We start from the raw sequence: 17,437 nt of genomic DNA on the forward strand, positions 1-17,437 counted from the left end.
AAGAACAAAAGAAAAAGGAAAAAAAGGAGGGGGGTGTATAAATGAGGAAATCCAGGCTCCTGTGACTTACCAAGGATTTTTGTCAAAACTGGAAAGTGTCAAAATGTACCAGATAGCAATGGAAAATGGGGCCTGAAAGTAGGAACAGATGTTATGCTTTAGAAAAGGAAAAATTGCAGGGGGCAGTGTTCTTCTATTTTATTTGCTCCCCTTCTCTTTGGTTTTACATGGAGGTGACACAAAATAAATAGTCTGGGATCCACTTCTCACTGCTTTGTGCTCTGTGTCACCTTTCTCAAGCCTAAAAAATTCCAATATCCAAAGCAATCAAAGCAATAGTGATCCCAAGGACATGGAATAAGTCCCTTCACTGTTCCTTCCTTGTCTGGGCTGGTCCACTCCTGGCTTGGTGTTCCGTGAGCACCCTCACTGGGACCTTTCTTCACGGCCTTCCTGTCTGTTGTGAGCACTGTAGCCAGGACAACAATTAAAAGCAGAGTGCTGTGGTGCACGCCTGTAATCCCAGCTCCTCAGGGGATCGGATCGAGGCAGAGGATTGCAAGTTCAAGGATAGCCTGGTCAACTTAGCAACACCTTGTAAGGGTGTAGCTCAGTGGTAGAGCTCTCGCCTAGCATGCTTGAGGCCCTGAGTTGAATCTCCAGGACTGCAAATAAAAGACCAATGCATGCATATTTGAATATCTATCTATCTATCTATCTATCTATCTATCTATCTATCTATCTATCTAAAATTGAAGTTGAATAAACTGTTCCTGTGCTTAAAACTCTCCAGTGAAGAAGTTCACAGAGCCTGCATGACCTGCCCCTGCCTGACATTAGCCCCAGGGCCTCCGTTGCTGTTCCTGAACAGGCCACAGGGGGTGCACTGCCCTCTTGCCACAGAGCCTTTGTATCTTTCCTCTCTTTTATAATCTTCCAGATAACTGAAGTCAAGCTCCTATATATAAATCTATACTCAAATCACTCATACCTCTGAGTGACGTGTTTCACTGGTGCACCCACCTCTGATACTTCCTCATCCCTTTTATTTAGCACTTACTAATATTCACTTCAAATTATTTTAGAGATAAAAGTAATTTTAGTTTTTTTTTCAGGCATCAGAACAACTTTCATTAAATATCTTTAGCCTTTACTCTGAAATTTTTGCTTATAAGCTCTTTTAGTGGTAATCTCATTCTTTTTTTTTTTTTAGTTGTTGATGGACCTTTATTTTATTTATTTATATATGGTGCTGAGAATTGAACCCAGTGCCTCACACATGCTATGCAAGCACGCTACCACTGAGCCACAACCCCAGCCCTATCTCATTCATATTTAAGAATCAGCACTGAAATATAAATACATGCCATCATATAGGAAGTCATGTCAAGATTAAAAGTAAAATGAAATATGTGTGTGTGCACATATGTGTATATATGTGAGGGCATATATATGTATACCTGTATCTGTACAATGATATTTTGTTGTTTGAGAAGTCTGTTGTAGGATCATTGCCATTTATGCTTTATGCCAGTATATTCAGCTCACTCATCACCACGCATTCATCCCACAGGGAGGGCTAAGTGCCCAGGCTTTTGTTCGTGTGGAACTAGAGGATGTGAATGACAATCATCCTGTGTTTGACCCATCGACCTATGTGACAAGCATCAGTGGCCAGACCCAGCCAGGCACTGAGATCATCAGTGTCCGCGCCACGGACAGGGATTCTGGGACGTACGGTACGGTGGCTTACGAACTCATTCCGGGAGACCTGTCATCCCTCTTTACCATTGACTCCACCACAGGTATGTGACCGTGGGGTAGTTTTATCCTCTGGTTCGTTAGGTCTCAGCTTAATTGTTTAATGATCAGAAACTTAGGAAAAAAATTTTTAAATAGGAAGGGTGTTGCAGGATTCAACTTTCCAGAAGGCACTGAGACTCAGTGAAATGGACTGGCCTTTTGTCATTAGGTCCCACCTTTGCTTCTACTTGCTTTCATGTTTTTTAATGGGCTCAGTTTCCTATTAGTGCTAATAATACCTATGTTGCAAAGTTGTTGTGACAACCAAAGGCAGTAAATTACACTGAAGCTGTTGGCCAGTGGTATATAATTATCTTACAAATGTCCATCTCCCCTTATTTGTAGGAACATGCCATCTAAGGAGGACTTAGTATCATTTCAGTGTCTTAATGGATGGTATCAGTGCAAGGAGACCAAATAGACATTTTTCTTCATGCTAGGTCTGGTATTCCCTTTCAGTTTTAGTCTCCTTGTTTCTAAACTCTTACCTAAAACTCCTTTCATTTCTCTAACATGGTAATTAATTACATATCTACCAAAGAAGCCCAGTGAGCAAAGCAATTCTTGTAGAAATAATAAATATTTCAGAGGTCACCTTCCTTATTACTTTGTTGTAAAAAAAATGATGTTTGAAATATTGGTCATAAAAATCAAAATTCAAATTAGATAATATTATTTTATAATACTTTTGATATCCTTAGAGATATTCTAGTCTAAAACTGAAGCTACAAAAGAATGAAATGATTTTTTTTCCCTTCTATATTCCTTCTCACAATCTGAGAAATATGTTGAATGTGTTTCTATTATATGGGAATGATCCTGCCTGGGACTACAGTAGACTGTGTATTGTCACACTGGATCTTCACAATACCTTTATGATCGCCACATACATTAGAAACAGATGATAATTTACTCAGGAAATGTGATCTACCGTGTTAGTTTGCCCTCCCTGGGCTCTCTAGGTAGAGTCACCGCAGCTTCCAGCAAGAGAGTGCTTCATCTGGCTCATGTGACGGGCTGGAGGATCAATTTGTTTACACTGGCAGTCTTTATAAGGCAAACTTTTCCTTGCTTGAAATAATCCACTGACATGGACTCTGTACCATTTCAAAGATCAGAAGAAATACTTTTGTAGGAAATTAGTCTGCTTATCTCGGCTTTTTCCAAAATTCATCTTCACCGAGGACCTTAAATGCCTGTCAAATCATCAGGCCCTGTAGGGCACTAGTGTTGCCAAAAATATATAGGTCAGCCACTAATCAGGATAGGGATCTAAGAGCATGAGGCAGATTGTTTTTAAAAGACATCAACACACTCATCATCCAGTTTCCCCTGGAAGAGCTGGAAGAATGAACTGTATTCTGTTTTTAGAAGAGATCTCTGTCACTATACTGCCCCCATGCTTCCCTTCCTGGCACGGGCTACGAGACAAATGCCATTGTTAATCATGGAGAACGCTTTTCATGTGTGTCATTATCTAGGGAAAGCATTGTAGTAATTTTCTTTCTTTTTTTTTTTAAAGAGTAAAGACCAAATTTTTAATGGAAGTAGCCTTGAGTTACTATTGTTGGCAATTTTGATGCCCGTCCATCTAGGTAGAAGGCATTTCTCAGACAAACAGTGCTTGGAATTGGGTCATACTTAATCACAACTCAGGAGAGATTTGTGAGACCTGGTCATGGTTGACTTTAACCTTTAGAGGAGAATGAAGCAGTGTGATGACTACTGTGGGAAAGAATTTGTCTAGGGAACCAACAGTCTCCAAGATGAATGGTTGAGCTCCATCAGTCCATCAGTTGAAGCAGAGAACACAATGTATATATTCATGGTGTCTCGGGTATGCTATGTTATATGTCCACATCACAAACTGATAAAATCAGGCTAATTAACCATCACCTCGTGCACTCTGGATTTTTTTTTTTTTTTTTTTGTAGTGAGAACATTTAAGATCTCTTCTCAAAGCAATTTTCAAGTATAGAAGATTATTATTCATTATATTCACCATATTCTACATCTCCAGATAAAATGTCTTCTTTGAAGGCTAAATGGTATTCCATTTATGTCTATACCACATTTCTTTATCTGTTCATCTATTGATAGACACACTAGTTGATTTCATACCTTGGTTATTGTGAATACTGCTGCTTTGAGCATTTAGTGCAGATATACTCTTTGACCTGCTGATTTCAGTTTCCTTTGAGGATATACCCAGAGGTGAGATTGCTACTATTGACTTTTCGAGGAAATTCTATGCTGTTTCCCATAATGGTTGTGCCCCATTTTCTATATAAGGATGTTCTCTGAAAATAGAACCAGGAGCAGTATTGGAATATGATTTTCTTCTTCTGGATTCGTTTCTTTGTGTTGTTGTTGTGTTTTCTTGCTTCACCCTAAGGCCCATCTCTACCAAGGCTTCCAGTATAAAAATAGCCCCAACAAACCATCTCTTTCAATAACTATTCATGGAATAAATTTACAAATGACATTTATTAATAATCAAAAAGTGATGTAAATCTTTATTACAGACTTCTAAGAAATTGCATGGGAGTTCCATTGATAACATGGTACAAAACCTAATTTAAAATCCCTTTTGTGATTAACAGCATCAAAACTGACCCTATGGCTGCCTGACTCTCCCAATCTCTATATAGCTTACCTGTGTGGACACTGGTATTTTTTCTTTCCTTTTTTAAAAACATTACCTCCCTTTGTCTCTGGATTTATTCTTTACTTTTCTCCTTTCAGTGGGAAGTTTTCAAGCTAGTCTTGGTACCTTTCAATTATTCCCTTTCTTCTTTAACCTGAGCTCCTACATAGCTAGGTAGAGGAGAAATAAAATAACCTGAGAATATTGAGCAATGATGAACCCAATTATGCATTGTCACTTCCTCTTTCATTACTTTAAAATTCTCTCTTAGAGACTTTCCTGTCTTGGAAACCTTTGCTCATGACTTCATGCATCCTTTCTTTCTGAGGATTTCTATGCCAGACGTGCTATTTTAAAAACTCACATATTTTGTATCACAGACTCATGCTTTCCTGAAGACAAGAGATTGCTCATTGATCTGTTTGTGCCACAACCAAGCCTCATGCATTAAAAATAGAGCTCTTTGACTTATTGTGTTCATCTGGGAAGAAAAATGTTTTGGAGAAAACTGGAAGGGGGTGTGACCATGTCATGGTTGTTTTCACTTGTGGGTTTATCTTCCTGTTCTGTTTCTGGTTTTCTAAGTTTGTTGTTGATTCAAAGAACATTTTTGCAAAATGCGTTTAGGCACCAGGAGAGAGATATTGAATGCTCTCTTCGTTTCTTATTCTCAGCCCGTTGGCTAGCTTTGATGTGGGCATGAAGCAGACCACACTGTTTGGAATTTTAAGAGGAAGAAACACAAGAGACAGTTATTAATAGCTCTTTTTTTCATGTATTTTTAATCTCATTTTATAAACTCTACGTAGGTTTTTTTTTTCCTTCTATTTTTTGAAGTACTCTGATTAGTAGCATAAAGAAAATAATTTCTCAGTCTTTGAGATTGTCCTCTTAGTAATTTTTTGGGGGCGGGTAACCAGGGATTCAACTCAGGGACATTCAACCATTGAGCCACATCCCCAGCCCTATTTTGTATTTTATTTAGAGACAGGGTCTCATTGAGTTGCTTAGTACCTCACTTTTGCTGAAATTGGCTTTGAACTAGTGATCCTCTTGCCTCAGTCTCCCAAGCCATTACTTAGTAATTTTACATTAAAGAAAAATATGACTTCTAATTCAAATTATTTTCTTTTTCTTCATTTTATTTTATTTTTTATTTGATCTTATTAGTTATACATGATAGTAGAATGTATTTTGACATATTATACATATGTGGAGTATAATTTCCCATTCTTCTAGTTGTACATGATATGGAATTACATTGGTTGTATATTCATATACGTACATAGGAAACTAAGGTCCAATTCATTCCATTATCTTTCCTATTCCCATCCCCCTTCCCTTCTAATTCAGATTCTTTTAATGTGACAAATAGGTGTCAAGCATTTGGGTTGGTTGTTCTCTATCACACAAAACTACCTTTTATTAAGGCTACCTTGGGCTAAATTCTTGTGGTTTGCTTCTTTTTTATGGAAGCAAGTTAATGATGTAAAGACAAGTGAATAATAATTCTAAAAAGAGCATAACTTATCTATTTAGGGCAGGAAATGAAAGGAAGTCAGTCCGTCTGTGTGATGCACATTTTTTCAATGCTTGCTATGTACTTGCTGTTTGGGATACATCAGTGAATAACACAGATGAAAATTCCTGCTCACACAGTGCTTACAGCAAGAAACTTAGGTGGCTTAACCTATGGGCTGTTCTGTGTTTAGTTGTGGTGTACACCAAATCCAAGATTAGCACTACAAAAGGACAAGTAATTAAAAGGGTAACAAGCAGCCAGAGAAGGGCAGCTGTACCTCATGTTTGGTTGCCTCATTATGTGGATTTTTAACATGGACCTGAAATAATGTAGCACAGACTGTGTTTTTCTTTATTTCAAGGGCAGATTCTTTCCTAATGTTAGTTTCATGGTCACATCTCATACCGTGTAACAATTCTTACAATTCTTCATGACTGCCACTTTCCTACATTTGACATTTAACAGTCTCATCTGTAGTTAATCAATTAATGCCACACCTCATTTCATAATGGATGTGAGCCTGCGGGTGCCAAATAAATGGTGACTTTCTTTTATTTGCAAGACAGATTGTAAAATTAATCTCAAGCACCTAATGCGTATGTTGCTTTCCTAGGAAACAAAACCAGAAAAAAAGAGAATTCTCTCATGAGTATCTTTTCAGTACAAGATCACAGACTCACAGAATGGAAAACTTTACAAATCAGCTGCCTCATTTAGTGGAGGAAGAAATTGAGTCTGAAGGGATTTCACCAAAGATGTACTGCTGGCTATGGCAGAATTGGTCTTGAACTTTGTCCTAGATCTGTGATTCATCCCTATACCTGTCTCAGGCAATAATACTTTCAAATTGCTTTTTTGAGCCTTGATCAAGTTTATGAGATAAACAAGGCAGATATTTTTATGTCCATCTGCAAATGAAGATACTGAACACCCTGAGAGTCTTAATGACTTATTCAAGGGCATTGTAGTAAATCTGACACCTGAATTTATTTCCTGGATTTCCATTCCAGGGCTTTTTCTATTATTACAATTATTTTTAAGCTGAAGACAAAAATAAAATAAATATAGATTGATTCAACTAAATAAGATAGAAAAATTATCCCTGTAACTTACTTGGTAAGCCTAATTGAAATGACAAATTCTCTGTTGATTTTTATAATTACTTTTTTCAATGGAATAAACAGAAATTAGTAGAATCTTTCAAAACACATAATTTTTATTATGAAGTTGTTTTAGTTGTTAATATGAACTGGAAAGTTGAATTCATTCTAGTTCTTGCAGCCAACAACTTAGCCAATGAGATTTGTGTGCAAAATAAATACTAAAATGTCATTTATTTTGTGAATATACTTCTATATTCTCACAAACTGAGTATAGGAAAGACTTTATAAATATCATAGGAAAGACTTTATAAATATCAATGATTAATAAAAGTTGATATTGATAGCTCATAGCTTTTGGTTTCACCTATTTTTGAGAAACCATGTTTATAGGCTTTGTATCTGGTGAAGGTCATGGTTTTGTGTTTATTTGAACCTGTCACAACTATGCCATAGCTTACAATTTTAGTAATAACCTACAGAATATTTTTTAACAATGTATTTCTACCTCAGTTTAGAGTATTCAGAAAATCAGTATTGTTTAATTAATAGAAGAGCATGATAATAGATTAATATGTACTATATGTAATATATATATATATATATATATATATATATATATATATATATATATATATATGATAGATTTTAATTGAGAGGATCTTTGTCTTCAAGTTCTTTTACTACACTATCAATTTTAAGAATATTTCATCCCAGCAATTTTCTCTGCTCAAATAAAAAGTGACAAGATGAAGAACAGAGACATAAATAGTGTGCATTATGATTAGTATGTAAATCCAAACAGTCATTAAAACATAAAATAACCAGTGCTCTATAAATTAATCAATGTCTGTATTTTAAAGTTGGTCCCTGCATTAGTGGTTAATAATAATTTGCAAGTGTCATGAAAAATGGCACTGTACTTTAAAGTATTAAAATATATTATCATAAATTTTGAGTTGATAAATATATAGGCAAAGGCAGTTCTTCATTTTCTGGCCCCTCAACTTTTTTTTTTAACTTTTTTTCCCTCCCAAATATCTTGGATAATATCTCATAGAGAAACATTTGACCTTCATTTGCAAAGGTTTCAAATCATTTCCTTACTCTAAGTCAGCAGGTTTTACCTCTCAACTTTTAATAGAGAGCCCAGTCTACTTAAGAATCTTGGATTCAAATGTACAATTTTTATTTGTCAATTACACCTCAATAAATCAGACAAAAAAGGAACATTGAATTCGAGCAAGAGTTTTGTTGCTCCTCTTTCTATTCAAATGCTTTTAAAAAGTGAATGTTTGAAATATGCAGTACATAGAACCTCATAATATCCTCTTCTAGGTAGTGAGCATTCATTCAAAGAAATTTATTGGACCTGGATGTGCATGCCAAATATTTACTTCTCTTTGTCCTACTTTTCTTAGACTCAGTAGCTCTCCTTAGGGTCAGCATACTTTTGAGATATATCTTTATATTTCACATACAGTCCAGTCTGTGGGCTATAGAGTCACACTGTCTGTCTCTCTCTGGTTTTTGTTTGTTTTGTTATTTAGTTCTGGGAATTGAACCCAGAGCTTCCCATATGCTAAACACATGTTCTACCACTGACCCCCTTCTCACTCTGTCTCATTAAGGTGACTATCTTTGTATTCCATGGAAAAAAAACACTAAGGGCAAACTTCATGTATTGATAACAGTAATTACTGAAGACAGTGTTGGCTCCAGAAGGAAGCCAGGCAAAGTGTCCTGGACCAGATGGCGGGTGGGCTGTGACACTCAGCAGAAAAGCTCAGATTCGGATGGGCAAATTGGAGAAGTATAGATGGCAATTCCAGAGAAAGCAACAAAATAAATAGACATGGAGATGAAAATTACTAACCGTTTGGAACAAGAAACTAAAATGTTAAGTTTGGGCTGAGCCACCAAAATACAGAGTAAATTCTACAAAGAGTCTAGACTCTAGGCAGAATTTCCAAAGGAGATGCACCTTGTTAAATGTATGAAAGGTTGATAGTCTGGATAGAGCTCTCCTTGGTTTATGGGTCCCCCAAGGTGGGGATCAGCACCTTATGACTAATCAAGAGAATATAGTATATGTCCTCAGTAGTATGGGGCTGACCATAGACTCATGTGCGACTGTCACCTGACAAATGTAAAGAAGAGATGGTTGGCATCAGAATAATGGAAGTGTTTCTAAAGTAGAAACAAACTTCACTTCCGTAGTTTGTGCAGAAGAGATTATTTAATCATTTCTCCGGGATATAGAACATTTTTGAGAGAGAGGTATGGAGTGTTTTCCAGGTTCTGTCTACAAAGGACCAAAGATTATACTGCCAGCTTTTTAGGAGAGAAGGAAGTAGTAATGAACAGCCTAAATAGAGACGTGTTCACCTCCACCAAGGCCACTTCAGATCAATTGCCAGACACAAAAATCCTTGCTATAGTTTGGATCTTGGATGTTGCTCAAAGGCCCAAGCGTTGAAGGCTTAGTTCTCAGCCTGTGGCATTGTTAGGAAGTTGTGGGACCTTTAGGGGGTGAGGTTTAGTGGAAGTAAGTTATGTCATTGTGGATGTGTCCTCTCTCTGTATTTTCCAGCTGCTATGAGGTGATCAGCCTCCTCCACCATGTGCTATGATGAGCTGCCAACAGCAACAGGGTCAGTGGATCATGGACTAAAACCCCACAAACCATGAGCCACAATAAATCTTTTTAAGTTGATTATCTCAGGTGTTTTTAACACAGTATCTACAAGAGTGTTATAGGTTTAGTTATTAGGTGTCCACCAAAAACTCATATGTGATACAATACAAGAAGGTTTAAAGGTGGAATGATTGGCTTATGAGACTCTCAACCTGATCAGTGAAATAATCCCCTGATTGGGATTAATCAAGAATGACTGTAGGCAGGTGTGAAGTGGGTCATTGGAGGCATGCCTTTGGAGGCTCATTTTCTCTCTGTTTCCTAGTGCCATGTCCACAGCTGCTTTCTCCTGCCACATGCTTCTGCCATGATGTTCTGCCTCACCCCAGGCCCTGAGGAATAGAGTAGACCATCTGTGGACTGAACCTGTTTCAGTCAGCTTTTTTGCTGCTGTGACTAAAAGACCCAACCAGAACAACTGTAGAGGAGGAAAAGTTTATTTGGGGGTTCAATCCATAGACAGTAGGCTCCATTCCTTGGGACTCAAGGTGAGGCAGAATATCCTGGCGGAAGAATGTGTTGGAAGGAAGTGGCTCACATGATGATCAGGCAGTAGAGAGAGACTTAGCTCTGCTCACCAAATGTATACCCCAAAGACATGCCCCAATGACTCACCTCCTCTGGCCACACCCTACCCACAATCAGTTACCACTCAGTTAATCCCATCAGGGGATTATTTCACTGACTTCTCCTCTAAACCTTTTGCATTGTTTAGCTTTTTGGGGACACCTAATATCCAAAGCATAACAGAGCCCTCTGAAAATGTGAGCCCCAAAATAAACTTTTCCTCCTCTAAAATTGTTCTTGTCCTGTTTTTTGATCACAACAATAAAAAAGCTGACTAAAGCAAAGAGAAAGTGAGTTTTCAATACTGCTTACACTGAAAAGTGATGATGCTTGGTCATTATGATAGTGTCCATCAATTTAAACTTTCCTGCCTCCCCTGCCCCCATCCTCTGGCCTCTTTCCCCCCCTTCCTCCTTGTTTCAGTCCTGTGTGGTTCAGGAATTCAGCAAGTTGAGACAGGAGAAGAGCTAAATGAAGAGAGAATTCAACCACTTTTTTTAAAATTGATTTTTTAAAAAAATAAATGACAGTGGAATGCATTATAATTCTTATTACACATATACAGCACAATTTTCCATACCTCTGGTTGTATATAAAGTATGTTGACACTAATTTGTGTCTTCATACATTTACTTTGGATAATGATGTCCATCACATTCCACCATCCTTGCTAATTCCTTGCCCCTCTCTTTCCCTCCCACCCCTCTGCCCTATCTAGAGTTCCTCTATTCCTCCCATTCTCCCCCTCCCTACCCCACTATGAATCAGCCTCCTTATATCAGAGGAAACATTTGGCATTTGTTTTTTGGGGATTGGCTAACTTAACATCATCTTCTCCAACACCATCCATTTACCTGCAAATGCCATGATTTTATTCTCTTTTATTGCTGAGTGATATTCCATTGTGTATATATGCCACATTTTTTAATCCATTCATCTACTAAAGGGTATCTAGGTTGGCTCTACAGTTTAGCTATTGTGAATTGTGCTACTATAAACATTGATGTGGTTGTGTCCCTGTAGTGTGCTGATTTTAAGTCCTTTGGGTATAAGTCCTTTTGGTTCCATTCCCAGATTTCCAAAGAATCTCCATACGCTTTCCATAATGGCTACACCAAAGTCTCACCAGCAATGTATGAGTGTACCTTTTCCCCCACATCCTCGCCAACACTTATTGTTATTTGTCTTCATAATAGCTGCCATTTTGACTGGAGTGAGTGAGGTGAATGGAGAGCCTACATCATGGGAGCAAATCTTTACCCCTCACACATCAGATAGAGCACTAATCTCTAGGGTATATAAAGAACTCAAAAAGCTAAATACCAAAAAAAAAAAAAAACACACAAATAACCCAATCAATAAATGGGCCAGGAACCTGAACAGACACTTCTCAGAAGAGGATGTACAATCAATCAACAAATATATGAAAAAATGTCCATCATCTCTAGCAATCAGAGAAAAGAAATGCAAATCAAAACTACTGTAAGTCAACCACGTTTGACCTTCAGCCTCACTCAAAGTTTAATCTTAGAATTTTGATTATCCTATAGTCTTTTCTATTTTAATTATTAAATCGAGACATCAAATAACAAAAAGAGTTGTAATTGGTTGATAGTCACTGTTGAAATTATGGAGATTCCTGAGTTTTCACAGCTAGAAGGGCACAATATAAATTTAAAAAGAATAAAACAGTGTACCCTCTGATGGCGTCTCTTGAGGATTGTGAATGAAGAGGAGAACGTGGGCAGTGAATGAGAGGGTGGGAAGCCGCCATGAGGATGGGAGGATTATGAAGGAATTGAAGAGCCTGACAGAAAGTTTAAACCTGATTGTTACAGAAGTTAAGGTCTGATGTGGGGTTTTGAGGTTCTGTATGATATGATGAAGTGATGTGTAAGGAGAACACCCTGGAGCAGCGGGCCAGGTGGATGATAGAAGAGAAGATTTGAACAGGAGAACTAATTGTTGTAATAATCCAGGCTTAAAGTAATGAGGTTTGTGCTTAAGGAGAAAGCAATAAAAACCGAGCAGAAATAAGTAATTATCTTAGAGAAAAATAATAAGAGAGTGGCGAATAATTCAATTTATTAATGAAAGGGGATACATCACATAGAATTTTTATATTTTAACTAAGATGATTGATGGTCCAGCTGGCATCAAATTGACAGATGTCTCAGGGGAAGTGCGACCTAGGAAATGGCATAGAACAACAATTCAGGTGAAGGGATGAAGGAAGATTCTAGAATAAGGTGACTGTTGAAGCCATGAAAACATGAATATTTTGAAGGAAAGAGCAGTTTTCAAGGAAATTTTGTTTTCATAAGTCATGAAGGTGATTTTGATGCAGCTCGTCAGGGACACCCTTTGAGACCTGGCAGGAAATAGAACAAGGAACCTATTTAGAGAGATGCTTAGAAGCCTGAGGAGAGACGAAGAAAGCTCACTGGAAAAATCTAAGGGGTTATCAGGAGGGGGGACATGGAGGAATTGGTGAATTCTAGATAGGGCAGAGAGGTGGGAGGGAAAGGGAGGGGGCATGGGGTTAGCAAGGATGGTGGAATGTGATGGACATCATTATCCAAAGTACATGTATAAAGACACGAATTGGATGTCAAGATACTTTATATACAAACAGAGATAGGAAAAATTGTGCTATATATGTGTAATAAGAATTGTAATGCATTCCGCTGTCATTTTGTTTAATCAATAAAAAGTAAAACTAAATAAAATTTTTTAAAAAAGAAAACTACAACACAACTAAAGGGCAGAGTCAAAAGGTGAGGGGATCTCCTGGATCTGACAGATCCAAATGCCAAGGATGGAGACAACCTGCAGTTAGCAGTGTCCCCTTCACCCTGTCTGCACACAGCCTTTTGTTTCAGGTGAATTTCCTATAACAACACTTGGCTGGATTTATTCTCAAAGTTTTGCCTCTTAACTGGAATATTTTGTCTATTTATTTTTCCTAAAGTTTCCCAGTTTAGATCTGCCACTCATTTTCATTCTCACTCCTGTTAACACAGTTCCTTGTATTATTTGTGATTGATTGACTGTGGGCTTGGATTTTAATCTGAGAGAATCCTTTGAGTCCTTGGGATTTAGGTGGGTTCCTCTGGAAAGGATTTGTATTTCTTTTGCCCATGCTCTACAGAAATATGAGTCCACATATTGTATGAGTGTGTGTGTGTGTGTGTGTGTGTATGCACGTATACACCCATGTGCATTGCAAATGAATGTGCATGCTGGGGTGAAACCAAGTAAGTACCTGGAACATACTAGGCACATGCTTTACTCTGTGGCATACCTCCAGCCCCAAGTCTTTACCATTTTAAACCAGATTCTGGGCTTGAAATTTTTCACACCATCCTCTATTGTGAATTCAGGCTGCAAATTAATGTAAGAGATGGTTTATGTTTAGGAATTCTCAAAAGGAGTTTTTACCAAGTGTTTAACAACACTTCAAGTCAGGCAATTTTCTTCTCAGTCTTTTGGGAATGAAAGGGTTTATTTCAAGCTCATCCTTCAACTGAAATGTTTGTTGACTTGATCTTATTGGACAAATTCTTGAGATGCTCTCCATCCCTGGCCTGCCTTTATCCACAGACTACTTGGGTCTCTTTTTTCTGCCTCCTGAAAGTCATTTAAAAAAATAAACTAAAATAAGGGGGGAAATGGGGGTAATCACATGAAAATAGAAGGGAGATCAGTAGAGGAAGGGGATTGAGGAGTAAAGAGGAAAAATGGGCAAAGGGAAGAACTGCAGAATGAATTGATCTAACTATGCTCTGTACATATACGAATATGCCACGGTGAATTTCACCTCTATGCATATCTGTAAAGCACTATTTAACAATTCATAAAACTATAAATAAATGGAAGGAAGTCCAGTAGAGTAGAGGAGGGGAAACAGGAAAAGGGAGGAAGTAGGAGGGGAGGGAAAGGGGAAGTAGTAAGGACTGACATGGAGTCAGTTATATTCCATGCATGTATGAGTATGTCAAAATGAACCCCAATATTATTTATAACTATAATGCACTAATAAAAATATTGAAAAATAAACTTCAAGGTCACCTGTGTTTGGGAAATGCCCTGAAGGCCAAAGTTCAATGCAGTATGTTGTCTAATCTCTAGGTTCCTGAGGTCACTTAACTGCTTAACAGTTTGTCTTCTTTATTGTTAATTTATTGAAGCATATCCCGAGGGTGTTTTCATATTTTATGTAGCCCTTGCTTTCCAGAAGAGAGTCAGAGTACCTAGTACTAGAAACAAAAATTCCTTTTATATACAAATATATAATATGTATATAGGAGTTCTCTCAATGGTGGTCTATAAGATGTGCATTATCTTTTTATCTTATTTCATGCATGTGATAGTTGATTTCATCATATTACTTGGGGGTCATGAAAGAGGCTCAGGAAGAAGCTCTGCCCTTATCATAAATGGAGAACATTTACAAAGAAGACAAGTCAGGAAGTGTTCATCTTCAACCCTTGACTCACTTGGAGGGAGTGTCCCCCTACGCCCCAGAAGATGGAGCTTATCAGGAGTGAGGATAAATGAAACTGTTGCTTTTCATAATCTTGGCTTTGTTGGTTTGGAGAAGAGTCCAGATTTAGTGTCCATTGGGATGGCTTGGGCCAGGGGTGGGCTAGGTAGGACAAGAATTCCTTGAAAGCCCATAATGGAAAGCTAATGCCACAGATAACCATAAAAACCCTTGTATTATTTCTGGACAAACATGCAATCTGTTATGGTTTACATATTAGGTGGCTCCCAAAATCTCACGTGTGAGACAATGCAAGAAGGTTTAGAGGTGAAATGTTTGTGTTATGAGAGCCTTAACCCAATCAGTGAATTAATCCCCTGATAAGATTAACTGAGTCACAACTCTATGGCTGGAGGAGGTAGGTGGCTGGGGGTATGCCTCTGAGGCATATAATTTGTCATTATTGGGTGGAGCTGTCTCTCTGCTTCCTGGTGCCATGTCCTCAGCTACTTTCCCCTGCCATGCTCTTCTCCATTACATTCTACTTCATCTTAGGCCCCAAGGAATGGAGTTGGCCATCGGTGGGCTGCTAAAACTTTGAGTCCCCTAAATAAACTTTTACTCCTTTAACTGTCCTTGTCAGTTCTTTTTGGTCATAGCAGCGAAAAAGCTAACTTGTTTGTGCACTGTGTGTGTCTGTGTGTACGTGATTGTGGAGTTAGCTTACTCTACATTCTGGTAAGTTAAAAGTTCCTAGTTAAAACTGTGAATTAATTGACTAATATGTATAATTCATAGAAATAGCAAAAGTCTGAAAGCAATTGATGCCTTCATTTAAGGTTAAATATTTCAACAGCTAACACTATTATTTGAAGAAGGAGACATTCATTTGGGAGAAACTATTCATGACGGTAGTATTTTTCAACCCTTTTAACTCAATCATCAGTAGTTTTCTATTTTAGTGTGTTTATGGATACCGCTCTAAAAGTTGTTATTTGTTTCTTCAGAGCTGTATCATTTTTCTGAAATCCACCAACAGTATGATGATTTCTAGGCTTTTGCCCCTCAAAGTTTTACATATACCCTCCCTTTGGCCACTCCACTTGAGAAGCTGTACTGTAATTGCTTGGCAGCATTTGCTGACAAGATGACCGTCTTTGGGGACATAACCTCGACTGAGTCCCTTAAAAGCCGGCCTACCATTTCATTTCTCCTTTTCTGCTGCTCATCTTTACCCAGAACCCACTACTTCACTTGGATCATGCTGAATGAAAAGCAAACCCATCATATATGCCTGTGTCCAAATTAACTTGTCTTCATTGGAAGGCCATATCTTTAGCTCTGGCTTTCGTGTCAATGAACTTGAACTAGAGCTTTCTGAAGATTTGCCCAGGGGGTGTCACTCTTCCTGAGCCCACAGCCATCCCTTCTGCCTTTTGTATATTCTTCCTGTATACAGTTAATTTCTTAAACCTTGCACTTTTGTAAAGCTGAGATTTTTAATGGACACTAATCTGTCACTTTTGTTGAAAATAAAGGTTAAAAACAATCTTTGAAGAATTTTCTGACATTTTCTACCTAAAGTTAGCATTGGTAAGTTTCTTTTCCAATATATGACATATATGTAATTATGCATTTTATGATGATATTGGTAATTTAAAAGTAGTAAGTAAGTAAAGATTGTAAAAAAAATCATAACTTTTTTCCAATTGAAGTTCTGGATTTTCCTTACATGTAGATTAACTAAGTTGTTTGTGCAACTTTTAAATTGGACTTTAAAATGAAAATAGCTGATTTTGAAGAGCTATTTAGCATACAAAATCAATGTCACTGTAAGCCAAGGTATTAATTCTGTTTTGTGTGTTTTGGGATCACTGTGTGTATATAACTCAAATCAGCCTTAGGAGGTAAAATGATGGATACACAATTTCACTCTCAAATTGAAAAAAAATAAATAAAACTAGGAATTTTTACTAATTATTTTTGATGATGTATGTTACTTCTTTTGGGAGAAATGCTTTCAAATGATTTCTTAAATGATGTTAAATATTAAACATGTAAACTAAATTATAGAATAAAATCAAATGTTTTATGTTAAAATAATTAAAAGAAATTCAGCATAATATGACATTGAATAATAAAGTTACGACACTCGACACTTGCTAAACATTATTTCTTTTTCTTTGAGCGTAGTATCTCATCTGAGTTCCATAAAAATTCCATGAAGTAGATCCCCTTCATGTCCTGTGTTTCTGATGAGGAAGCAGACACTCAGAGAAGTGTGGTGACCTGTGCCTTGTGGCGTCATTAGATGGAGCAGGCAGGATCACTGACTACTTAAAAAGGGGTAACTTCAAAGGCGCACAGTCCAGACTTTGAGATTGAAACAAGTCTGTTAAAAAAATGAAAGGAAGCCGGATATGTTGGCGCGTACCTGAAATCCCAGAGGCTCAGGAGACCAAGGCAGGCGGATCATGAGTTCAAAGCCAGCCTCAGCAACTTAGCAAGGCCCTAAACAACTTAGCAAGACCCTGTCTCTAAATAAAATACAATAAAAGAGGACAGGGGATGTGGCTCAGTGGTTAAGCCCCTCTGGGTTCAATTCCCAGTACCC

At 37.6% G+C, this 17,437-nt stretch overlaps 1 protein-coding gene across 1 annotated transcript in view; it reads left to right on the forward strand.

Annotated features, from left to right (window-relative positions):
- Positions 1 to 17,437, forward strand: part of Dchs2 (dachsous cadherin-related 2) — a 259,692-nt gene that overhangs the window by 143,784 nt on the left and 98,471 nt on the right. The window contains exon 3 of the mRNA XM_046459227.2: positions 1,574 to 1,805. Within this exon, the coding sequence (XP_046315183.1) occupies positions 1,574 to 1,805 (232 nt within the window). The remainder of the gene's footprint in view (positions 1 to 1,573; positions 1,806 to 17,437) is intronic.

This window comes from Marmota monax, unplaced genomic scaffold (assembly GCF_021218885.2).
Source record: "Marmota monax isolate L192 unplaced genomic scaffold, Marmota_monax_Labrador192_F-V1.1 WCK01_AAM20220418_F8-fsc00002, whole genome shotgun sequence".
NCBI lineage: Eukaryota > Metazoa > Chordata > Mammalia > Rodentia > Sciuridae > Marmota > Marmota monax.